Source organism: Elgaria multicarinata, chromosome 2 (genome assembly GCF_023053635.1).
Source record: "Elgaria multicarinata webbii isolate HBS135686 ecotype San Diego chromosome 2, rElgMul1.1.pri, whole genome shotgun sequence".
Taxonomy (NCBI): domain Eukaryota; kingdom Metazoa; phylum Chordata; class Lepidosauria; order Squamata; family Anguidae; genus Elgaria; species Elgaria multicarinata.
Genome location: NC_086172.1, coordinates 42,060,763 through 42,087,194, shown reverse-complemented (window position 1 = coordinate 42,087,194; position 26,432 = coordinate 42,060,763). Strand labels below are relative to the sequence as shown.

Genomic DNA, 26,432 nt, shown 5'->3' with positions numbered 1-26,432 from the left:
GTAGAGTTGGAAGGGGCCTACAAGGCCATCGAGTCCAACCCCCTGCTCATTGCAGGAATCCACCTTAAAGCATACCTGACAGATGGCTGTCCAGCTGCCTCTTGAATGCCTCTAGTGTGGGAGAGCCCACAACCTCCCTAGGTAATTGGTTCCATTGTCGTACTGCTCTAACAGTCAGGAAGTTTTTCCTGGCTTCCAGTAACTTGAGCCCATTATTCCATGACCTGCACTCTGGGATGGGTGTGTGAGTACAATAGTTCAAATTCAGCATCTTTTTTTAAATGTTTCTAATTCTGTGTAGGAACAGGAGGGCAATAGTCAGAAAGAGGGCTAGTATAAGGCATCTACCAAAAGAATAGCCAAAGTATATTTTCATAAAGTATAATCTCTTGCATTTAAAAATAAATAAATCAGGAGTGGCACATGGTGTATGAATGCAGATTATACTGCCCCTTTTGTGTTATTTTCTGTAGCAGTGTGTGTGTGCAAAAACGGCAAGTCTGAGCACATGCTAAATCAAACAGTAAACAGCGTGCTCTTCTTGTTAGTATGATCAACATTTTAAGTTTCTATTTAACAGTAATAAACCAAACCAAACAAAAAACCCTCTAGAGTTTTTCCTTATCTTTGATCATTTGGAAATTAGCGTGCAAAGCTACATTTCCACCTCAGGACATCTCTGGATTTGACGCTGGAACTTGCTAGGCAAACTAAGAGAAGCCATCAAAATAAATTTGAAATATTTATTTCCGTGTTAGATGTAAACTCCTCATACAGTCAAGAGCCGTGTACATCTAGCAATGCATGGGTAAAAACCGTGTGCAGTGAGTGGCCTAAGATATCAAGTGAGGGCACACATTCCTGTAAGGCCTTGGAAACTGGGGTGATTCCAGGTGGAGAGGTCCTAGTGCTAACAGAAGGCTATTCTATGTGCTCCCCCGCCCAACCTGGAGACTTTAAAAGCAAGGCTGGAGCTGAAGTTTCAGAGGCACTGCTTCAGAAGGAGAGATGCTATTCCAGCGAAGTTATTTTTTCTTATCTGTTTTGCTGCAAACTTGTATTTAGCATATTGTTGAATATTGCTGTAGCATATTGTTGAATATTTTTGTGGTATTCCTGCTGCACATTTGTATTTAGTAGAATCAAATGGATTATTGTATTTATTATATTGTAAACTGCTGACCTACTTTATTTTATGTACAGCGCTTTGTAATAAAGCGCTATATAAATCATTATTTTATTATTGTCTTTTCTTTCTTAATGGATTTCCTGCAGTAAGAAAAATGATGGAAGAAGGGGTGGGAAATCATGGGAAGGTGACACGTGGAAGATAACATTGTCCAAGGTGTACAGTAAAATTCTGTGAATGAGCAGAGTGATGGTGTCATACAGGCTTTGTCTGGAAGCACCCCTACAAGTCAATTTTTGGGGAGAGCAGAGAGAAGGGAATGCAGGGGGTTCCACTATTTTGCCTAACCCATAAATATACATAAGACCATGGGTACATCTATATGAAGTGTTTGCCCCGCGGTTGCTTCGCAGTAGTAGCCCATCATCTACAGCTGCAACTGTGAAGCCATCCGGGGGGCAAACCCTGGAAACTCTGCTCCAAAAAAGTCGGGTACTTACCCCAACTTTTTTTGGCAACGGAGCCCATGGTGTCCCCTGATTGCTCGCCATGGGAGATCCACACATCTAGAAAAGTAAAAACAAAAAACAGGAAGGGGGAAGAGAGGAACCGGGACGTTCCTCTCCCCCTTTTTAATTTTATAATCTCTATCTGCAGAGCTCTGCAGATACATATAATAAAAATAAATGGGGGTGGGTGGGGAGGAACAGGCAGCCAGAGGGAGGAGACGTGGGTGGTTCACTGCTCATGCAGGTCTCCAGTCGCTGCCTCATTCCTCCCCCCATTTATATTTTTAATTATATGTATCTGCGGAGCTCTGCAGATGGAGCTTATAAAATTTAAAAAAGGGGGGAGGACTGGCCCCGTTCCTTTATTCTCTCTCTCCCCCCCCCCGTTTTTGTGTGTGTTTTGTTTTGTTTTACTTTTCAAGAGGTGTGGGGCAGGAAAATTCGCACTTGCCATCCTTCCTGTGTAGATGCTGGGAAGGAAGGCAAGTGCAGGTGCAAGGCGCAGCGCGGCGCCAAAGCGCCTCCATAAAATAGCCAACAGTGACTGTTTAAGGACAAACCAGTGTTTGCAGTTGGGTGGCTATGTGTCCTGATTTATAGAGGGCAGTCCTCTGTTTGAAGTACTGTCAGAGGACAGGGGTTGTCTAATCTAAATCCAGTTTAAAGATAAAGAATCATAATAAGGGAGAGACTTGCCCGGGGGGGGGGGGGGGGGCTTTGACGTTGCTCATCAACTGTTAGCGCCTGGACAGTAGCCTGAGCAAAGCACTCAAGTCACCTATCACAGTTTTCCCCACCTTTGGGAGATGTATTGTATTTGTATTTAAATGATAGTGATTATTTCTAAATTTACTCCGATAGATATAAATTAGCATATATGAATTTTATGTAAGTATTTGTCCCCCTTTTTTGTATGCAGTACATTTCATCCTTTTTTGCAATAAGTGAAGTGGTAGCCTTAATTTGCAAGGAACTGCTGTTGTTGTTACAAATCCACTTAGGCACAGCATTTCTTTTGCTGAGGGCAAAAGTAGCTAATCTGAGATGTTTTTTGTGTTGTTAGGTGTCTCCACACACACACCCCGCCCTAAATTTGCATGGCTTTTTGATTGTTTTTTGCAGAGATGTCAAAGATGTTGAGAGAAGTTATTAACTGCTTTCACTTTCCTTCCAATGTCCCTCCCTCCCTCAGTTGTTCTCAGTTGTGTTACTGGGCTCCAAGGTGAGAATAAGAACAAGCCTTTGGATGTATGTCCGTGCCCCAGTCCCTCATTCCTCACCATGGGAAGAAATTAATGACAATTAGTAGAGCCTACGTTTGTCTGAGAATGTCTTGCATGTCAGGAAAATATCATATACAAAGTAAAGCAAGTTCTCCCAGTATGCTAGTTATCTTCTTCACATGGTATAGGGAGGAACAGGGGAAGAAGCATATGAGCCAAAGGCCACCTGCATCCATATTATCTAGGCAGAGTCCCATAGAAAAGTAACCACTAATTAGGCCCAGTGCTTTGATTCAATCTGAAGAACATAAGAGCCATGCTGGATCAGACAGAGGGTCTATCCAGTCCAGCATTCTGTTCACACAGTGGCCAACCAGCTTCTAGTGTGAAGCACACAAGTAGGACATGAGTGTAATAGCACACTCCTGTTTACATTCCACAGCAGTGGATAATTAATTAATTAATTACATTACGTTTATATTCCTAATATTTTTATCCCATCTTTCTTCCATCATGGAATTCAAGGTGGCTACATGGGATTACCAAGTGGCTTCCTCTCCAAGATCTGACCAAACCCAGACCTGCTTAGATTAAGCAAGGTGACTGCCTTACGTGCCTTCAGGCCATGCCTTGATATAGAGTAGTGGTTCTCAACCTTCCTAATGCCGCGACCCTTTAATACAGTTCCTCATGTTGTGGTGACCCCCAACCATAAAATTATTTTCGTTCTTCTCTACACGATCCATTGTCATGGGATGGTTTGCTAATGAAAATAATACATAACAATAGCTTTAATAATACAAAAGATGATACATGACATAGTTCAGTCAATACAGTTTCCTAAGACCATCGGAAATATGTGTTTTCCGATGGTCTTAGGCGACCCCTTTGAAAGGTTCGTTCGACCCCCAAAGGGGTCCCGACCCACAGGTTGAGAACCGCTGATATAGAGAATCACACTGCCTTTAGTACTGAAGGTAGCATATAGCCATCATATAGATACTGGAGTTGGCATATAGCTTCCATTTAAAGAAAAAGTTATATCAGTACATGATGATAAATGTGTCTGACAATCCGAAGTCTTAGCAAATCGTCCACCCTTGATTTACATGAAGGAAATAATAATTCTAAGACATCATTTGTTATCTGTACTTTAAGGCCATGATCCAAAAGAGAGTTGGTTGCATTTAAGCTCACTGAAGTCAATGGGTTTAAGCATGCCGAAGTTTGTCTTGGATTGTAGTCTAAATAGATAGATTCCCAACAGCTTAAATAGTTTTACAAATCACATGGGTGCTCTGTGCAATCATTTTTATTTTTAATTGCAAGAGAGATACCGTGGAAAGAGGATCTGTTCTGCAGATTAGAGATGGTGGTTGGCAGGAGAAGGTCTTTTGGAATAAGTGACACTTAACACGGTCACAGCTTTGGCACTGCTTTTCAAACACATGCAATGTTTTCTGCCTTTAACTGGTTAGCTGATTTCCCTGTGGGGTGTGTGTGTGTGTTTAAAGAGAGAGAGACTTTTAAAGAGAGATGCTTAGATAGCTATTTTAAAGGCAAGAGTAATGCCTTTCTTTATCTTCTTTTACATGTCTAATTTTTCTTTTTTCCCCTTTTAGCTCGGTCAGTGTTTAGAACTGCTAAAAGATATCAGGATAGAGAGAGCAAGACCTTACAGTTTCAGCCCTCTTCCAATTATACATTCATCCCAAACAGTACAAAGCAAAATACAATTTCTTTCTTTACAAACCATAAACCAGTTTTCTCTCAGTCTTAAATTGGCATTTTGGACTATGTTCACTAGCACTACTGAAGGACCTCAACAGAAAAGGAAGGAAACAGAGGGAGGGAAAGAAAGAATGCTCCCAAATGACAACCTTTTGAATAGTCCAAGTTCAATCCTTAAAACAAAAAGTGATTTTCCCCCCAATAATGTGCTCCACAGCCTCTCACCTCTCATCCTGAGAAACATGAAAGAGGAAGTAAAAGAGATGACCCAAATCATAGAGTTCCTTTGATAGAAGAAATTCAGCTGTTTTGAACACTTACAATCAAAGGAAGTGGTTTCCCTAATTATATGAACTATGTGAAATCTCTCAGAATAGCTTTTCCACCCCAGGATTCCTTGCACTTTAGAAGTTTGCATAAAAGCTCACATGGAGAATCGGATGCAAAGTGTTTGATTCAAATTTTATTAAGCAGAAGTGTGCATATATTCATATTGCTTGACTTAACAGCTGGTTGGGTTTGGACCGCAAACGGATTTTCATGGATATATTTCTGTCCCATGTTTTAAAATATTTCAGAGCGGAGGTTCTATTGCCAGACTTTTAAAAGAATTGTGGCAGTGGGTAAATTGGTAAGGGATGGCGAGGTCTCTTTGTGAGCGTTCCAGTGAAGATTCTGCCCTTTTGGGTTGATTGGAAGATTCTGCAGGACCAAACTTGCAGTTTCTCTGTTCTTAAAAGAAGAAACAAAGATGAAATCTTGATTTTTAATGTAACCCCTCATGTTCAGTAGAAAATGTACTTTCTGAAAAATAAGATCTGAACTCTGCAACTTCAGTATGGTTTTAACAATGCTGTAAAGTCAGAATTCCATATTTTTTTTTGAATCAGAATGGAATTGTTGCAGTAGACTGCTGATGGTTTACTTTCTTTTTCTTTTTTGGTTCATGTACACACCTTTATGTTGGAATATGATTTGGGTGCATCTGATATGTCCTTGGGTTTTCTTTTGCAATCTCATTAATTGTTCACCGAGATTAAGGTTGCTTTCAGTTAGAGGGCTCCTTATTCTATAGATCCAAAGACATTGTGCAGCCATTCCACCTTTTCCTTCTTAATATTTTTTTTCCTGGTAAGAAAGATAGAAGAAATGGTGGGGAAACATGGGGGAGGAGGTTATGAATGGAAGATGTCACTCCCTGGACCCCTCATTGAGGTAGGCAAGATAGAAACCTCATCTGGAAACACCCTAAGTCAAGTCTGAGGGTGCACATCAGTAGTGTTGATGTGCCAGAATATTCTTGATTTATGTCTCCAGAAATGTACTATGGAATATGCATTACAAGAAGAGTTGACCTTGGGTTCTGGAAGTAAAATATAAGCACATTGACTTGGGTTGAACTAAGGTCACTAAGGACCAACAATCTGCCTAACATGTTTACATTGAGACAATCCTGGAAGAAAACTTTTCCTAATCATGGTTTTGGTGTTCCAATTGTCTTGCTGTGTAATTTTTTTTGGCTTATCCTGTATAGTCAAATATTAGAAACCCAAACTAAGTTTTCGACACTGCCTGCTTTTGTACATAGCTCTCCCTTGCTGGATTGGAGCAACAAATGTTTATATTGGGCAATGTACTTTTACATCTTGGTAAACAATGACATACTTGGCTGTGTACCCTGCAAGGATGCATGAGTGGTTTTCTGCTCCTTTCTCTTCTGAAAGGAATACTTTTATTTGGTTGACACATTAAGAATTATTCTCTCAAGTCCAAACTAGACAGCTGCAGGGGGAGGGGTGTGATTTGGATTGGGACTATTTCAGTGGAAGTGGGTACTGTTTTCTCAATAAAGATACTTCCATGCCAAATCAGCAAACTCCTTGAAATTGTTTGAAAGAGATTCTTGAGCACTTTAGGAAGTAGGGACTGAGAAAAAAAGGATGAATTATTATTATTATTATTATTATTATTATTATTATTATTTATTTATTTATTACCCGCCTCTCCGATTGGATCGAGGCGGGAACAACAGCAAGCATAATGTGTAGCATCTCTGGATCCTAGTCATACTCTATATCAAAAGCCCTTTGCTTTTTCCTTAAATTGGGGGTTTTCTTTTTCATTTTGGTGATATATTTCTGTTCCACAGGTAGCTGCTTGCAAAACATTGCTGTGCTTCCCAAAACCTCCTGCCTTATTGGGAGACAATAAAGAGGTCTGCCACGTAATCCACAAAGCTTTATTCAGGCAATAAACATCTATTCCCACCTTTAGGAACTTTTGTCTAGGCAAAACTATACAAACCAAGCAATACAATTGTCCTTTCAAGAAAAAGGACAATTCCTTTTACTTGAACGCTTTAACTTCAAGAAACCTGGTTCTGAAGAAGACTTTGGCGAGAAGCTAGCCGGGCTGACCTTCATTCGCCCTCCTTTAGCTTCTCTCGTTTGAGTCTGCAGCAGACTCTAGGATCAGCCAGCCCTGAAGTGCCCTCCCCCTCTGAAGAATACTTATTTCCCACAGACTGTGTGTTGTTAACGTTTTCAGTGATAAGGTCTGGCGAAGGTTCATTCCCAGCTGGTGAAAAGCCCATGAGAATCACTTCCCCCACCTCTCATGTAGGCCAGCACGTTTCTGGTGCTATCTCTTCTGCTTCAGAATCTGATTCTGATTGATTGCCAGAAACTCCTTCCCCCAGCCTAAGAGAAGGAGGCTTAGTCACGACAATCATTTCTGAATGGGAAATATACATGGCGATGTGTTCCTTCAACTCTACCAGGGACAGCACCAGGAATCCATGGGCAGCTACTACGGCTTCATCGGGGCCCAACAGTGCTGACAGTATATTATAGATGACTTATTTATCTATTTCTATTTCATTTATGTATTTTGGCATTTTGTTATAGATTTACAATTTACTTTTCAACTGAAGTCAACCTTTTTTGGGGGCGGGGGAGAATATTTTATTTCCTAAAAAGATTCTGAGAAGCAATGAACCTATTTAAGTAAATGTCTTGTGGGAGAAAAAGGGCTCAGTCTGCAGTTAGAGAGATTTGCTGTTGGAGAGAAAACAACGACAAAACTGATGGCAAACCAGATTTTGAGGATATAAAATAGCTACAAACTAATGCATAATACAGTTTCTCTTCTGCTTTGCCTATCATGAAAAAAAAAGTGGCTGTACACATAATGTTTTTAATTAGATGGCAGTTAGTAAAACATGTTCCCTAGGCTACGAGAGAATTGAATATTAAAGGCCTTATATGATGAGAAAAAACAGGCACATGGTGAGATTTTATACTGGGAAATATCTGTATGGGATGAGGTACAAATATGGTGCAAGTTTGGCACAATGTCACAATTTGTGCTGTGCTAGCATCTTTTGACAAGACAGCGTTGTGAATGAAGACTTCTGGGTGGCAGCAACTTACCCCCGTAGAGTAGCATGCCTGCACAGAAAGTGACATGGGGCTCATGAGCATTGCGATGGGCCTTTTAGCTGCAACAGAACAAACTATATTAGTGCAGTTAATGAAGCCCATATATTGTAGGAAGCACATAGGAATCGTTAAGTGAAAGAATAATAAATAGGGCAAACATATCACTGATGCCTCATATGAGATGTCATTATTGGTACACATGTTTTGTACTGTCATAAATCTGATCATCTATATAGGATATGGGTGAAAAGTTGTAATCCCCAAAGCACTTTGGAGCAATGTAGGAATAATCCCATCATCGCTATATGATTGCAATGAAGTTTAGGAAGCTGCCTTATTCGGTCAAACTGTTGGTCCATGTAGCCAGTATTGCCTATGCTGACTGGCAGCACGTCCCCAGGGTTCTCAGCCTTACCTGGAGATGCTGACGATTGAACCTGGGGCCTTTTGCAGGCAAAATATAAATGGTGCCACTGAACTGTAGGGCCCTTCCATATTTGGGTAGTGCGCTAAGGGTTTGTTCATACTTAAAGAGGCAGTGGCACTGTGCGTGGCATGTGCTGGAGCAAATCAACACACAGTTTGCCACCATTACATGCGAACCATTAATCAACTCACAGTTTGCTACTATTACCTGCGAAATGGGTCATTGTTTTAAATCAAGTTACCCATTGAATCTTTTTTCATATATTTCCTGAATATTTGGAAAAGAATTGTGCAAATCTGATCATAAAGCCATGTTAATTTACAATTGAATAGAGTTTAAATATGTACACTATTTTATTCTTACAAGCAGGCTTTGCATTTCTTGCTCTCACTGTATATATTTTGCATGCTTACCTTTTTTCTTTAGAGAGGGAATGTCTTTCAAACATTGCCATATAGGGTCTTCTTATGACTAGCACCCATGATAATTTAGGGTTAACAACACTAAACGTCTCCTCAGATATAAATTTCATTGCGTTCAATGATAAGTGGGTATAGGATTGCAGCCTTAGTCTGAGAATACAGGAAGATGCTTACTCAAGAATTTTGTCTTTTTCTTTCCATTGGCGTTCCTTTCTGCTTCGCTCTGCTTTGGCCCAGCCTTGTCCTCACAAAAAATAAAGTAGCAAATAAAAAACAAATGATCATAGTTACTAGGCAGGAAAAAATGCAATTTTAATTTTTAATTTGGGGTGGGGGGGGGGAGATTTCTTTTACGTACCAGTTTTTATCCACCCTACTATTTTCTCTTTTGGTTTTACCTAGCTCCTCTTCGAGGCAATAAGCCTATGTGCACCAGTTGCTGGGGAATGTGGGTGGGAGGGTGCTGTTGCACCATGTCCTGCTTGTTCATCCCTGGCCGATGGCTGGTTGGCCACTGTGTGAATGGGGTGCTGGACTAGATGGACCCTGGGTCTGACCAGTATCAGGGTTCTTCTTATGTTCTTATGTTCTCTGTCTTGCTTGGGCCAATTTCACCATCACTTAAGCACAGAACAACAATAATCCTATCTAGAAACTGAAAGCCCAGAAGTTTCAATAAGCAAGAGCTGTTATTTAGGCTGGACTGAACCATTTTCATGAGATGAAAAATCAATGCCCATGTTTGATTGGTAGGTAACTTTATTCTTATGAGTATGTTTATGATGAGATTTAATTGAAAGTATGTGGGGGTGGTTTGAGTGAGAGAGAAATTTAGTATCTTATGGTTTTTAACTTATTTTTTTATCTTACAATGTGTTTTTTTTTAAAAAAAACAAGATTTAAATTAGAAAAATCAGAGATGTAAAAACTCATTGATTTTTATCCACCTTGCTCACCTTGAACATACAGAGAAACTGGAACTGAATATTCATTGTTGGTTCGTACCTCCCATAGAATTGGGCGGATCCATGTGATAAGATACATGGAGCTAGATGTTACAACTGAATATAAAGAGTTGCCATGTGAAGGTGTCTTCCCATACAACTAAGGTATCACATAGGCTGTTAGAGAGGAGGCAATGTAAGGAGAGTTAGAGTATGTTACAGTGTAATTAGCCACTGGCTGGGCACTGTATGAACAGAATGTTGGACTAGACCAGTGGTTCCCAAAGTGGGCGGTGGGATTGCATAGAGGGGCGTTAAGAGGCAAGGGGGAGGCAGGGGGCGCTAAGACGCAAAGGGGCGGCAGGGGGGCGCTCGAGGTGGTCTTTTCCAAGAAGTGCCTCTCCAGAAGGTCTTAAAAACCAGGGACATTTTTATGGGAGAAGGTAGTTTGGTCCCAAGCCATATAGGGGAAGAATCCACACATGTGTTAATACCGTTTAAGAAGAGTCCTTTTAACGGTGAATTGAAATGTTTCAAAAGCACCAAAACGCGAATGAAGAGACATACCCTGCTTGGTGTGTCCCGCCACGCCGGCTGCAAAACAGAGGTGTTCGCTCTCTTTTCCCTCCCTCCCATGGCAAGCCTGCGGCGGATGCTTCAGATTTTGAATAAATATTCAATTAATTGTTACTGTTTTGAATTTTATTGTTATTATCTTCCTTAGTGGGTCATTGAAAACTGCTATTCTGAATAATGCTTTTTATAGTGTAGGGTAGGGGACACTGGGCATGAGTTTGTGGAACCAAGGGGGCGGTTACCTGGAAAAGTTTGGGAACCACTGGACTAGATCCTTGGTCTGATCCAGCATGACTCTTCTTATGTTCTTCAATATGTCACATTTAATTCCGTCTGAGCTATTCCTACATATGTGTATACAGGATTGTAACTTTAACCTCTTTAAAAGAGCTGCATGTACTCTTACTTGTTTGAAATAATATCATCAAAGCTAAACCAGTTTTCTTTCCTATTCATGGTTCCTCTGTGGGCTCATCTATACCAGCAGGATATCCCACTATGAAAGTGATATGAAAGTAGTATATAAAAGGCAGGAGCCACACTACTGCTTTATAGCAGTATTGAAGTACACTGCAGGATCTATGCTACTGCTTTATAGTGGTACTGAAGAGCACTGACAAGTGTTGGGGCCTATGACACATCTACACCAAGCAGGATATAACATTGTGAAAGCGGTATAAAAGCAGTATGGTATGTGCCAATGGGCCCCAACAGTTCTCAGTACACTTTAATACCACTATAAAGCAGTAGTGTGGCTCCTGCCTTTTACATACCACTTTCATACTGCTTTCATAGTGCAATATCTGCTTGTTGTAGATGAGCCCTGTGTCTTCTAGAAACTAGGATAGCTTTGGCAACCAACAAGTTAGCAAATGACTGAAAAGTAAAACAAGTAAATTGTCAGATTGTGGTAGTATATTTTTGAACTGACCACAATATGTGCTCTGCTATGTAACTTCATTTTTATTTTTATTTTATTTGGTGCCTCTATAATAGGAATAATGTTATCTGATCATTAAACCATGATGCTGATTCTTTGCTGATGACTTCACTATGAACTGTGTGAATGATGTGTAATCCTAGCTGTCAGCCCCATCCACTTAGTAGAATACATTCATTACTAAATTCCATTGCTGCAACTATCAGAAAAATAAACGTTCTTTATGAGGGCACATCTTTATTATGGCCACTAAAGATTGACAATAAGGCTAATTTCGGAGCTCTTTATATTTCCTCTTAGTACTGAATTCCCTAGAAACCTCCCTCCAAAAATTATATATACAACCACGTTCTCACTGCATATGATAGTAGCTAATCTTTACACCACATCCCCACCAACAATTTTGTGAAGAGGAGTTATGGTGATCTTCAGGGAGTTCTTTAATATTTTTGCTAATACAGACCAAAAATGGCTTTTTTCAACCATATACTGTAGCATTCGATACAGGTTTCATATGCCTGAAAAAAACCAGGGAAAGAATTAGTTCTCATAAAATGTTGTGGGGAAGCACAGGTTAAAACTTCCCTAGGATTAAGTTCAAGGGGAGGCAATGTGACATCCATGGTTATCAGTGTGCACCTGGACATCTTTCTTGGAGCCTGCCAAGTGCAAAATAAATAACAAATTTTCTTAACAGCAGCTAGGATCACTTCAAAGCAATGTGAGGACCTTCATCAGCTGCCATCTTAATTTCCTATGAATGCCTTTGGGCTACATAGTGACTAGACTTTATGTCTAGACATGTCTCCCATAGCAGCCATTTTGTGGTGGTGCTCAGGAAAGTTTTTCCAATTTCCAAATGGGCCCATGAACTCATAAGGGGTACCTACCACTGTTGTAGTTTTTTCTTAAAATACTCCAGAATAGTTGAGCAACATTTCTTTGCTTATCTGCCTTCAGCCCTTTCTAAATACTGTTCGTGTTCCTGTAATAAAATGTGTCAGACATTTCTGCAGCCGTATAACTAATCAACTCTCACATGAAACAGCAATAAATATTAGTAAGCACTTAGTGATGTTCTGCTAATCAGAGTGCTAGAGTAGTTAAACACATCTAACCCTGTAATTTTGTGTTATGAGAGAGTGTTTCATGCTGGGAAATTTAGCTGATTTACTAAATACAATGTTGGTTGATCTCGTGGCTAAATGGAGTTTGAGTTTATTTTCAAACGGTGGTCTTTACAAGCAAAGTGGATAAAAATCAATGATTTTTTTTAAAAAAATAAAAAATTGGACTTTTTTGATTTAAATCAGACGTTTTTTATTTAAATCAGATGTTTTTAATAAAATGCTTTTTGAGGGAAAAAAGTAAATAAAAAGAAAAAAGAAAATAAAAATCTAGTTTTTTATTTAATATACATTGAGTCTTTGATAACTCTGAGTTGTGTAAAATATAGCGTGGAAGAGTGCACTTTTGGGGGGGAAGTCACATGATTAAATCGAGTCTTTCTGAGTAGTGATTTAAATCAAATCCACCCTGTTTACAAGTAAGCTCATCTTGAATAAAATGGAACACTACATATGTTATGGCACTTCTACTGGTTATTATCACACAGCTGGTCAAATATTTTCAGTATTCCTTGCATATATTTTGGGGGTTGAACCATGCTCATCTTGCTTTTGATTCATTTCAGTGGCATTTACAACCTGATGTTTCTGAGAAGGAAAATTTATGTGCGTTAATGAATGGGTGCTAGGCAACCACTATGCAACCCATGGGCTCTTGTCAGTGGGCCCTTACTGGGATGTGGGCTCTTGGCATGTGCCCAAACATGCCTACCCTTGACACCAGCCCTGATTCATGAAATCCTTACTCAGGCATTTTAAAAAGGTGATTGAACTTCAGAAGTATTGCAGAGTGTCCCGTGCGATAATTCCTATTGCAGAGCCTCATGGTAGACAACGGTTTCTGTCAGGCAGCAGTCTCTACTCTGTCTTCTTTTATGGTTCTCAGGTACAGGGATTATGTGGAAAAACAAATAGATTTGCCATGGATATATTCTCCACTCCTATTTCAGAGGTTACGGCAGCTATAAAACGTGCCAGTGTGGTCTTAGAAATCATCCTCTGACCATTCATACATTACTCTTCTCCAGGTGATCTGTTTACCTGAAGATGGTTTGGCATGAACGCCATTTGTGTGAACTGGTCCTTGCTTTCACAGAAAATAATTTCTAGCAGGCATTCTTTTTGTACTGATGTTGTTTGCACAAAAGAGATTTATTTATTTATTTTACTAAAACTGCATGGAGTTTTGTATTCACATCTACTACTTTCCTTGGATTTTGAACAGGCAGAAATACTCAGTGTGCTCAGCCACAGAAACATCATTCAGTTTTATGGAGCTGTTATTGAACCTCCCAACTATGGCATAGTTACAGGTAAGTTACAGGTCCTCCTTTTAGTGGGTGGTGGGTGGAATGGTGGTGGTGATATGTTTTACATTCAAAGTTTGATGTTTCTGAAATGCTAAATAACTCTTAGTAATGGTCACTATGGTGCTGCTCTTATACGGCTTGTATGGTCAGAAGGTTACGAAGATGTTACACATACTACCACAAGTTGTAGTGATTGCCGCCATTTTGGATGGCTTTAAAAGGGGGTTGGATAACTTCCTGGAGGCAAAGGCTTTCTGTGGCTACTAGCCCTGATGGTTGTGTGCTATCTCCAGTATTTGAGGCAGTAAGCTTGTGTGCACCAGTTGCTGGGGAACATGAGTGGGAGGGTGCTGTTGCACCATGTCTGCTTGTTCGTCCCTGGCCGATGGCTGGTTGGCCACGGTGTGAACAGAGTGCTGGACTAGATGGTCCCTTGGTCTGATCCAGCAGAACTCTTCTCATGTGCTTATTTAGCTCAGTGTATCAAGAAATATTTTTTTAATTCCTTTCTCTGTTTAAAACTGCTAACAATATCAGGTCCTGTCTAAAACCAGTTCTAATTCTAGTTGTACTTTATACTTTGCATCCTAGCAGCTGCTCTACAACAGCTGAAGCAACCGCCCCATCTTTAGAGTAGGCACTAGGACTTAATGGCTTCTTCTCTCCTTCCAGTCTCTAAACAGCCATACCGATACAATCTGAGAACCAATAGCTCTTTTCCTGTGCTTGGACTGCCCTACTTTCCTTCTTCCTTTTGCACTTACAAAAAAATGACCATTGCAATTACTTTCCCTTCAGTGAGTTTCTGTGATAGTAGTTAACAGTTCTTGTGCAGAACCATTAGTTGTAAAAAATGCTTTTACGTCAAGAATGTTTTAGCAAATGATAAATCTATGCATAATTCCTACCAACAATTATTCCCATGTTGCATTGTAAATGTGTGCTGAAGTTGTTGTGGAGTGGTAAGATGTAGTCACACCACTTAGTATCCAGAGAAGGTTTAAACAGCTTAAGGCAAAATAAAAGCCACCTGTTTTAAACAAATGAAAATCATTACTTTTTACAAGACTGGATTGATAATCTTTTCAGTTAAGTGTAACTAAATTTATTTTAACATCATGGAGTTCCTCCTTATACTTTCTAAGTGTTGCAAGAATACTTGCCTTAATTTATTTGACTTTTACACAAGTCGTTATTAATTACAATCAGCCAAAATGTTCCATGGACATTTTTTTGGCTGAAAGGTATCTCATGTAAGGGAGTAATGTGTACAAAACAAAGCAAATAAATATATTTGGAAGAGCAAAGCTATGGCAATATAAAGCTTCAAGAACAGAATGGGTAACTTTTATAGGAACAAGAAATGAAGAAGGATAATGAAAAGAAAGATCCCTTGGAAATGTGTATGTTTTAATGTAATTTGCCAGAACATGAACTTCTGGGGCCAATCTATGTGGCAATCAATGCCTTTGGAAGCATTTCTTGTTTTATCTGGATTTGTATGAAATTGTCTTTGATCCATCAGTGACAGGTCAAACTGCACTTTAATCCGCCTTACTTTCACATTGGGTGGGTTCACCCCACACCTCTCTACTCTTTCCACACCTCTCCACTCTCATCCATCACTGGAATACTGTGAAAAGTTAAAACACCAATATATATCTTGAATGGGTAAACTGGCTACTGTGCTATTGGGAATGCTTGAAGCAGTGCTACTGCGGTATTATGAATTATGAACAGGAAAACCAGGCAGCCACAACTGAAGTGGCAACCGGTAAAGATGTGAAATGGACAGCAAAATAAAATGAAAAATTTACACTGGAGAAGAGAACAGCAGGAGAAAGTGTCTCCTGCATTATAACCAAAGCATATAAATGCAAAGTAAGAAAAAAGTAGAGGGTCTACAAAGGAAAGTCTAGTACAGTGAGCTTGCAGTAGTCTTATTTCACAGTACCCGCTACTGTGATATTCTGCAAAGAAAACAAATGTATGGAAGAACAGCAAAGAGGGGGCAGTACTGAGTCCTCCCCATTGCTGCTCCTCTGTGTATTCTTCAGTTTCTGTTATATGGCAGATGCGTAACAAACACCTCGTCAGCCTTCTTCCAGATAAATGACCGACCATTCCGAATATCACCCTACTGTGATATTTGTCATGTGTCCCTGTTCCCTCTGGCATTCATACGTGTTGGCAAACTGACACAGGACACTCACATCAGTGAGACTTTTTTATTTGTGGAAATCTCATGGTGAAAAGCTTAATGGTTACACACTTCCAAAATACTTAAAGCTGCTTGATGGTCAGTAAGCTTTAGGCTCTGAGATAACGTACAGTCAAAATGCTACTCATTACAATAACAACCTGGTTTCCCAGTTGTCATCTCAATGGTTCCAAAAACGGGTTCCAAACCCGACCAAGGGTGGGGAAAGATTCCTGATATCCATCAGGCAATCACAATGGGACGTTCTTGAAAGGCTTAACAAACCACCTCAAGGGAGCTGATCCAAACACGGCCACACGTTGGTAACTCAGGGAACATGACCAAAGCCTAAACAAGATCACTGGGTGGGTAAAAATCTCAGGCACAAGAACTCCCATGCTTGTACTTTAGGACTGGGAATTCCCTGCCACGTGAGACTGCAGGGAAAAAGTCCAACAATAAAAAACAACCTCATTCTACCCTTACACTGAGTGGTTGATGAACAAAACATACACAATCCACAATAAACAAGAGTTCAAGTCTATGAAAAGCCTCACAGTCCTTTTCATGACACAGTCCTTAAAAATCCAAAGTCAAAATAATAGAGATTCCATGTGCAGAGTGCTTTCAAAGTCCCAAACTATGATGGATCCAAAGAGGGAGGGATTTCAGGCCATGAGGCAAAAGATGATCCTAGCAAAGGCTCCTCGCCTTCACTCCAGCTTATAAATGGAGGCGTTGGCCTGTTCAAAACCATTTGACAGACAAGGGCTTGGCCTGTAAATTATGCCCGTGTCCACTGCTCAGCCCACCAAGATGATGCCGCAATCTGAGTGACTCCTTAAACAAGGGCCCCTACCTTTCTAAACACTCTATCAGTTTCCCAGGGAACTCTAAACGGCTCAAGGCTGAGGGAGTGGGGGTGAACGCTTTCCCAGAGAATCCTGACAGAGATTAGCCTGCACAGACATTCCAGACTAGTTCTAATTAAATCTAATTACCTATACCTGACAATATCACATCATGAAAGACCGCAAACTGGAAGTACTTTCACAGTAGCTTGACTGAAAAAGCGCAACCTAACAAATGAAAAAGAGGAGCAACCATGGGGAGCCCAGTAGTGGAAACTCAAAACTGTGCTATTTCACAGTAGTACTACTGAGGGAAAAGAAGCCTAACCTTTGTCCAAAGCGCGTGGCTCCAAATGGTGGAAAAAATGAGGGGGAAATGGGTGGCACTACCCCTTGATCCAGGTCAAAGACATACCCCAAGACATGCCAGACATATCGGATTTAATTCGTGGGAAGGGGCACACTGCAGTCGAACTGTCCCAGAGCTGCATTTAAGGGGAAAAGATGCACTAAAATTGCTTTGCAAAAATGCGCCATTTGGAGAAGGAAGCAATGGGATTGTCGTGAGATGGCAACAGTGTCATGTGTTGCAAACAACCTTGATGTACTCTCGCTCCTTGTTAAATCATTTGTGTAGATTGGGCCCTGGACATAATTTATTGGTGTGGTTGCACTTTATTTATAATGCCATGTGTGGTGTTTTCTATGAAACCAAAAGTAACGCATCTTAGAAAGTCTCAGGCCTTAGCTAGATCTAAGGTTTATCCTGGGATTGTCCTGGGGTTTTCCCTGCCTCCTCCTGGGATATCCTGTGTGTCATTTACATGAACAGGGATGACCCCGGGACGATCCCGGGATAAACCTTAGGTCTAACTAAGGCCTCAGAGATGGTACTTGGTTCAGTTTAAATTTTATGGAATTTAAGGTCCTGTCTTGAACACACACATATACTTAGTGAATTACATGCACTAATTTTTTATGCATTTATTCTACCACGTGAGAAAAAAGGTCCTTATTGATGGTTGTCGTGTCAAGCGAACTCAGTGTATGATATGTTAATCAGACTGCTTTATTGCAGCATTTCAAGACATGTAAATCCTGCTCATTTTGAAAGCTAGGATTGCCAGTCATTGTTGCCATATGCCTGTCCATCATGAGACTCAGTGATTTTAAAAAGTGTGATATTTCTTAACAGAATATGCTTCTGCTGGATCACTGTATGACTACATTAATAGCAACAGAAGTGAAGAGATGGATATGGATCATGTAATGACCTGGGCAACTGATATAGCTAAAGGTAAGTGAGATTCATTGATAGCAGTGGGTAGATTATGACAATAATTCACAATATATATATTTTTATCAAGGAGTAAATAATCTGCAATCAGAATTCTTATGTTTAATCCACATTTATCTGAATTCATGAGGCCTGCTCTTCATCTCCAGTCTGCAGTGCTGGTGTTCTCTAATGATAGCAACTTAGTTACCTTCCCTGAAATCTTCTAAAATCGACTAGTGAATCTTGATTTATTAAATGGACTTTAGTTCAAGAAGTTAACTTCAGCCAGCATTTGGGAATACCTAAACAAGTTATATTTTGCTAGGGTTCATAAAAACTAATTTCCCTGTTTTCCCTAAATCATCTTTGTTAGTATATTTCATAAGAGAAAAGGTTTCATGAAACTGATGTCTGGTGGGGGGTGGGTGTCATCTCTATTTTGAAAAGTCAGAAGAACAGCTTCCTTAACATAGTTCAAAGAATAGTAAAATGTAAATGTATGAGTAATGTGACATTACCATTTACATTTATCTATTTTTATTTTGTTTAAAATGATTTTTAGGCTGCCTTTAAGAGTAGAGCCATCTCATGGTGGTGGACAACATAAAAGTAATGCATAAATATATTAAACAGAAAAATAATAAATAAATATTCAATAAAGTACCATAAATAGGTAACACCAATAAAAATGCAGCCTACATAATATGAAAAGGCCAGTGAAAACAAGTGTCTTGATATTGTTGTTAACTTTATATATTTATGTACTCCCTTCATAATATTCATCCTGCGTGAATAACTGTGAGAGATTCATGTTCATTTTTATTCCTTTAATAAACAAAATGATAATAAAATATAAAACACTAATATATGAATAATAAGTTTTCCTATGAGTGGCTTCTTTGCAGATGGAAAATACGTGTGGGGGAGGGGAAGAGATGAATATATTATGTATGGTCAGATGCAAATGGATCTCCCAATATTTTGATTTTGGCTTAAAAGCAGTTGCCAAGGGATGGATATCCAAATTTAGATCAGTGGTGCTGTGGGAGAAGTTATTTAACTCCCCCTACCCCCATGTCATTTTTCTGATCTGTATTACCCTGAAGCTGCTATTTGCTCTACAGGTGAAAAAAAATACAGATACCTGTATGTTTTTCCCTGGTGGGGTGAATAGCAACATCAAAAAATTATTTAGATTGGGGAATTGGTGTGGGTGGGCAGGGTGGGGTGTGGGGGCTAAATACTCTTTCACCGATTGGTGCTGCTCCAATCCACATTGGAGTCCCCATTATCTGCTTTTAAACAAAACCAAAAATGTTGGAAGATCTGATCACAGATTTACCATATAATGTGTAGTTTGACCTTGAGGTATTTTACTATTCCAGGGAAAGTGTCCTTTCCTATATGCTTGCAAAAGACCTTGTAAACATGGAAATGGAGCAATTTCCTGTTTCACAAATGGAAAGCCAGACACCAAGGGGCAGTTTGCATGATTGCAGTGAGGGAAATCAGCCATGGTGGGTTATTTCCCCTGCTGTGTGTACCATTTGTGGGACTGCCAGATTTCCCAAATTACCCATCTGCGCAGTTTATCGTGTTGTCTGAACACGGGCAGCATGGCTTCTGTGTGGGGAGGGGGCAAAAACCCTCAAATAACCCAACAACAGGCCATGGGTTATTTGCGGGTTGCTTCCCCCTTAATCAAGTCATGCCACCTACGTTTGGATGACATGCCAAGCTGTGTCAGTGAGGGTAATTAGGGAGATTTGGCTAACGTGTGCTGCCGGGTTAACAAGGCTCCATGGCTTGTTAACCACGTTGCGATTGTGTGGACCAGGTCAATATGTAGGATTCACAGAGGAGAAAATGTTGAAAACAGCTTTATAGAACTGGAGGTGGTCATCTAGTAGCACCAGGGCTAGAGCTGTATATTATATTCTATTTTTATATAGTTGTATTTAAATTTCTTAGACGCTTTTCTCAAAAAAGAAAAATGAAGAAGATGACGACTCAGGGTGATTTATAACAAAATAAAAAGATATGAAAGTTATAACAGTTAAAACAATTATTCATAGCATACTAAAATAAAACCACCCCATAACAACTAGAACGGTTGACAATCATAGACAATAAACTGCTCAACTCAACTGATGCATTAAAAAGCTCTTCAGATACCTTCAAATGTCTGGGAAAAGAGGAACATCTTGACCTGTATTAAAAAGATAATTGCTTTGGCTCCAAGCAGCCTTGCTTGGGAGAACATTCCATAATCGGGACACCATTTGAAAAGGCCCTCCACCTTGTTGTTTTTCTCCTCTGATGTTTTTCATAGGGTACAGCTAGCTCCATGCTGAGAGAGGCACTCCATCAGGTATTTGTTCCAACTGTATAGGAAACTCAACCCACAACTTATCTATGGGGCCCAGGCACTTCTAGATATAAAATCCCTTGGAGATGATACTTTTTTCCCCTTAAAAAAATCACTGGTAGTGTTCCCTGCTCTAGAACTATCTGATTTATGTACAGCTGAACTAGCTATAGCACTAATACAAACACTGGCATATAAAATGACGTTAAAACTGTTGGTTAGTGAGCCACTGTGTTCTCTTAAGATTGCCTTTGAGGAAATAAATAATCATTTTTGGAAGTGGCTTGTTTCCTCCTTAGTGGTGAAATTAGGCTTTTCTAAACTATATATAAGCAGTTTCGTGGCGGAGCTTGCTAAAAGATTTGTGAGGCAGAGACGGATTTGACATATCCTTACAGGGCAACTATATCAGTTTCTACAACAGTGCTGCTATATAAGAATTTTCCTTACATTCCTTTTGTTCCACTGTGTTATTTAAAGGATTTGCAGAAACCCAGAGATAGGATAGATAGGATAGCCTTTACTAAAGCTCAGTTAAATCTGATGCTTTCAGTAGTGTTAGAAGGAAGGAATAGGCCATATTTTGAATGCATCTGCCATGTGATTTAAAACAGGGCCAGATCTACACCAAGCTAGATATAACACTTTGAAAGCAGTTTGAAAACAGTATATGGAATGTGTCCTGGGCCCCAACATTTGTCAATACCATTATAAACCATTATAATGCAATAGTCTAGATCCTGTCTAGGTTGAAAAACCTTGTACATATTAGTATATATTGTCCGTTGTATAACGTGCTGAGAAAACAATAGGTGTCAGAGATATGTGGGAAGGTCCATTTCTAAGACTGTAATTTAACTGCTTTATGGGCAAGATAGATAGAAAACATGCAGTCTTTTCAGTTAGCTATCTACAGTAATTCATGTTACATAAAATGTTTAAGGGAGATTCAGGGCAGTATCCAACAGTGCCCCAGCTCTAGTACTGATGCTGCATTAGCATAAACCAGTGTTGCACAACATAATTAGCACTTGCTAGGCAATGGGGGAAAGCACCTTTCCTCCATTGCCATAGAAAGCACTCGTTATGTTGTGCAAACATGGCATCATTAGCGCTAGCTCTTGGGCACAATTGGATACTACCCTCAGAATTTTAAATTCCTGATTGATTTTATACATGGTTTTGTACATTTTACTCATCTATCCTAGAGTTACAAGAGAGATACAAGACCATGGTGACTCAGAAATTTAAGTTGTTTTATGTAATAGGGTTTGTCTTAATTATATTTATGCTAATGTATTGTTTTTACATAGATATGTAATATCCTTTGTTAAATGATTAGCTTTGTGATGGTCTGATGACTACTTATGTATAAACAAACTTGAATCTTTCTCCTGAGCAGCAGATCATACCAAATGCTCGCCAATCTTAATATGTAAAAGTTTCACTTGTGCATTGAAGCACATTTGGGGCTTGTGAATTTAAGTGGAAGTAATTTGTATTGGCATCAATGTGAACCAATTCCAAGATACGTGCTAAGGATCTTTGGGGGTAATCACTTTTTCTGAGTAGACACAATCTTGTGTAAACCTACATTGGCATGGGCTAGGATGTTTTAAAAACAATGCATTCCTAGGCTGCCATGAAACTCATGGCTTTGTTCTTCCAGGAGCTCATCCTAGTGGATCTTGTCTCCTAAGTATGTTCTAAGTGATTAAATTAGTTTTGAAATTGCATATGTCGCTGGAATTCATTTGTATTACACCCATGTTCTCAAGTTGTAACCCATATTTTGAAGGGGAGTATTTTTTCCCCATGCTGACTCATTTACAGCATGAATGCAATGCACAAAAAATGTGATTATATATCTAGTTAAGGTGCATGCCATCCAAATAATAATCCATTTAAGATGTGGAATACTTGGATTCAATCCAGTTTCATTTTATTTAAGTCTGTGGGACTGAATTAGTTTAATTCCAAATGCATTACCTTGCCTGGGTTATGGGTTAGATAGATAATCTCCCTCCCCCTTAAAAGATTGCTGCATTTGGGCCATGATAAGCTTTGTTTGTATTTTAGATGTTTATAGATATATGCATCAGGAAATGGAAAAATAAAAATAAGCATGGAATGTTTCCATCTGCATAATTTGCATTGGGTCAGACATTATAGCCCTGTTTGTTCATTATTTTTTGTTGAGACTTGTATTGCGTAGTAGACATTTCTTCGGAGCACATATTCTCTTCCCTCACAATAATGAGCGAATGAAACTGTGGCGTTGTCTCTCTTTATTTAAAAAAAAATGCTACCTTCCCCGTCACCTACATTGAAACCCCTTTTTATATATGTAAAGAGATCAGCCTAGAAATTTATAGCAAACCTTGATTCAACAGCTCTGCACAGCCTATAACACACAGAGGTGGTGGTGGTCTTAACTTTCTTCTATGAGAAAGTGATCAAGTGGTGTGTGCAACCAGAAGTGACCATGAGCACTTGAATTTCACACTCAGAAGAAAGAAAGGTAGATCCCTACAAACATGGATGTTGGACTGGAGCCAAAGGACTCCATGCAGCATATGGTTAAGCATGCTTAGTCCCACTGATGTCAATGAATTGCTTCCAGAGTTGGTTAAATACATTTGCATTCATTTCTGAACAAGCTATGACAAGAAGTAATCTTGCTGCAACAAAATATTTTTAAAATTCATTTCGTTTTAGGAATGCACTATTTGCATATGGAGGCTCCAGTCAAAGTAATCCACAGAGATCTGAAGTCCCGAAATGGTAATACAGCATGAATTTACATGCTTTTCTTTGTTTTGTTTTGTTTTGTTTTTGCAACTACTGTATTTATAATTGGAAATGAAGGTGGGGGAAACCCTCTATTTGCATGTAAAATGTGTTCTATGTATTTCCGAAAGCCTCACCCCAGTCAGCTTCATGGGATGTTCCTGGGTTCTAGTATAATGAGAGAGGAAGAAAAATGTCTCCCTATCTGCATTCTCCAAACCATGCATAAGTTTGCACACCTCTGTCATATCTCCCATTAACCTCCTTTTTCCCAAGTTAAACAATAGTAGCTGTTGTAATTTCCGCTCATAGGAGATGCTCCAGCCCCTTGATCATTTTAGTTGCCCTTTCCTACTCTTTTTTCCAGCTCTACAATAGCTTTTTTTAGGTGTGGTGACCAGAACTGTACACAGTATTCTAGGTGTTGCCATGCCATAGATTTATATAAAGGCAATATGATATTGACAGTTTTATTCTCAATTTCTTTTCTAATTATACCTAACATGGAATTTGCCCCCCCCCCATTTTTTACAGCAGCTGCACAATGGGTTGACAGTTTTATTAAGCTGTCTAGAATAACCCCAAGATCTCTTTCTTGATTGATCACTGCTAGCACAGATCCCATCAGGTTATACTTGAAGTTGGGATTTTTTGCCCCAACATGCATTACCTTACACTTGCTTACATTGAATTCCATTTGGAGGCCCATTATCCCAGTTTAGAAAGATCCTTTTGGAGCTCCTCTGGAGCTTCTCACAATCCCTTTTTGTTTTAACCACCTTAAACTTGGCCACTTCAGTGCTCACTCCTAATTCCAAATCATTTATGAACAAGTTGAAAAGCATTGGTCCCAATACAGATCCTTGTGGAGCCCATTATTCACTTTCCTCCATTGGGAGAATTTGCTATTTATTGCTACTCTCTGCTTTTTGTTCTTTAACTAGTTATTGATCTATAAGTGGATCATATAACTCTCCTCTTATTTAATATCTGCTAAGTTTGCTCAGGAGTCTTTAGTTGAGGAATGATTCCTTGGTTCTGTGAAAAGAAGAATTTTTTTGAGACATGCCCATCTTGAAAGTTATTGCAAGAAATATTTTGGTATTCGCTGTATAATGGCCAAAATCAGCATACAATACCCCATGGAATTTGTATCATAGAATATCATCTCTGGCATCTGTTGAATAAAATGTTTTAAAGTAAATCAGTACCTGTTAGAAATTGAATCATTTTAACATTGGCTAACACAAAACTAAGGTGTAAGATCTGGATAAAATTCCAAAGACTTTTATCCTATGCACATTTTTAAAAAAACCATTTTCGTCAAAAATTACATTTTTAAGACACAAAGCATATTATCCAAATGGTGCTTTTCTATTTTAATTATGAAATTCAGCCATATGAGCCTTCAAGCTCAAAAAACATGTCTATCCAGCTGCAGAAAGAATTGTGAGAATTCCTTGCATTAATTTTAATTAGTGGGCTACTAACTGACATGAAGTTTCACCCAGCTTTGCCTAGAGATCAGTCTGTTTCGGTTTCAGTATAAGATCCCCTCTTACACAGAAACCAAAGGAGGATCATCTTTTGACAACCTCTGTGTGCCTGTGGTCCTCTCATTTGTGCTACTAGAAGCAACAACAGATTCGTGGAAAAATCATCGTGCAGGCTGCTATGCTGCTTCCTTGAGTAGTGTGTAGACCCCACTTGCTCCACTTGCATAATCAGTTAAGATATAAGACAAAAGTGCACCAGACATTTAAACCATGCTTTGATTTGCAAACTCGGGACAGCCTCATTAAGAAACGGACTTTGGTTATTGCTAGTGCTCCAGAAGAAAAGCCACTGAACCATGTTCAACACTAGAGATCTGTAGTTTTCTTTGCCTTGATTTCCAGGTTAGTGGTAATTGCAGCTCATGCTTAGTGGCTGTTTGTCACAATGGAATTTCCCTATGCCAAGTGGGATTAGTACAATGGGACACACCCAAAGCTTACATGCAAAGGCAAAAAGATACGCCTTCATTTCATTGCAGCATTGCTGTTAATGGTTATTTTTTTAATCATTTTAAAGACTTGAAGGGTTCCCCGCTCCCTTAAAATTAGACTAAATTGGTTTCTGCTTCATTTTGTTCTTCATAAAATGTGTCTTATAATTTAGATAGTGAAAAACAAATCATTGGCTGGTACATGTAATGTTTATTTGCCAAACACAGATTACTTTTATGGACACACAGTTTACTTTTATGGCTTTTTAGAGTTTATTGTAGTGTTCTACTAAATTTTGACCAGTGATTCAGAAGCCCTTCTTACATAAGAATAAAAGAACTGCCTTAATGCATTAGATCAGAAGGTCAGCCAATATGTTTTTGTGAAGCTTTGTTTACAAAACATTTTGGATTTTGAAGTATTTTCATGCAACATTTGTTTCAGACACCAGGACAATGAATAAAGATGGACATTGATGAGAACAAAACAATGAGGACTAAAAGAGCTTTAACGCTGAGACTAAAACTGGGTCAAAATAGTGTCAAAGTTCTATATATTAAAGTGAAATATAAACAAGTAATGATTTAAGATAGAGCAGTTCAAGAACACTAGGGCCATAGCTAGACCTAAGGTTTATCCCTGGATCATCCAGGGGTCAAACCTGTTCATCTAGGTGACACACAGGGGATCCAGTGCTCAGGCAGGGGCGAACCCTGGATGATCCCAGGATAAACCTTAGGTCTAGCTGTAGCCTAGGTAACTAAAGGAAATTAGGGCATAAAGACAACAGCTTTTCCCTGTTTGTGCCCATCTCAGAGGAATACTTTCTCTAAATGAGCGTTCTCCAATCTGTTGCCCTCCTGATGTGGTAGACTATAATCCCCATCATCCCCTGACAGCATCTGGAAAGCAACAGGTTGTTTTTGGATATCCCAAATGTTACAACATATTGGCACATTTGACAGTTTTACTTTTAAATAATTTCCCAGTAATTCCTAGCATTGAATTTCTGTATTTTGCATTTGGAATTGTAGTCCAAAACATTTGGATGCCACCAAGATGGAGATGACTTTATAAACAATTCAGTATGAGGCAATTTGGTGTCAGTTCAATTTATTGTCAGTCAGTTCAACCAGACAAATGAGATGAACTATGCTTGCCAATACATACAAGTTCAT

General features: G+C 39.3%; 1 protein-coding gene across 3 annotated transcripts in view; it reads left to right on the top strand.

The window, feature by feature from the left end:
- The window catches only part of MAP3K20 (mitogen-activated protein kinase kinase kinase 20), a 119,007-nt gene that overhangs the window by 19,649 nt on the left and 72,926 nt on the right, over positions 1 to 26,432 (top strand). For all 3 annotated transcript variants that reach the window (XM_063116379.1, XM_063116380.1, XM_063116381.1), the window contains exons 3-5: positions 13,694 to 13,781; positions 18,025 to 18,126; positions 23,195 to 23,260. In XM_063116379.1, coding sequence (XP_062972449.1) covers positions 13,694 to 13,781; positions 18,025 to 18,126; positions 23,195 to 23,260 — 256 coding nt within the window. The remainder of the gene's footprint in view (positions 1 to 13,693; positions 13,782 to 18,024; positions 18,127 to 23,194; positions 23,261 to 26,432) is intronic.